The following is a 296-nucleotide window of genomic DNA, read 5'->3' on the forward strand; positions in this document are numbered from 1 at the left end:
TCAGCGCACCACAGGCCACGTCACATCACACCTCAAGATAACGTTAACCATTTCACACCAACATGAACACCACAGGCATAGGACTTCAGGAGGTCCGTGCAGCCTATCAAAGGATTCAAGGGTGGATACATAGGACGCCAGTGTTCACAAATGAAGGACTGAACAAGGTCTCTGGCAGACAGTTGTTCTTCAAGGCGGAAAATTTGCAAAAGACCGGCGCCTTCAAAGCACGTGGAGCGTGTAATGCTGTAAGGGATTATTGGTTTAATAGTTAAATAGTTATTGATAATTGATCC

At 45.6% G+C, this 296-nt stretch overlaps 1 protein-coding gene across 2 annotated transcripts in view; it reads left to right on the forward strand.

Moving 5' to 3' along the window:
- Positions 1 to 6: 6 nt before the first annotated feature.
- The window catches only part of LOC119591491 (probable serine racemase), a gene marked incomplete in the record, with an annotated part of 10,468 nt that continues 10,178 nt past the window's right edge, over positions 7 to 296 (forward strand). For both annotated transcript variants that reach the window (XM_037940236.1, XM_037940235.1), the window contains 1 exon segment: positions 7 to 248. In XM_037940236.1, the coding sequence (XP_037796164.1) occupies positions 63 to 248 (186 nt within the window).

The sequence above is a fragment of the Penaeus monodon genome, chromosome 28 (assembly GCF_015228065.2).
Source record: "Penaeus monodon isolate SGIC_2016 chromosome 28, NSTDA_Pmon_1, whole genome shotgun sequence".
Classification (NCBI taxonomy): domain Eukaryota; kingdom Metazoa; phylum Arthropoda; class Malacostraca; order Decapoda; family Penaeidae; genus Penaeus; species Penaeus monodon.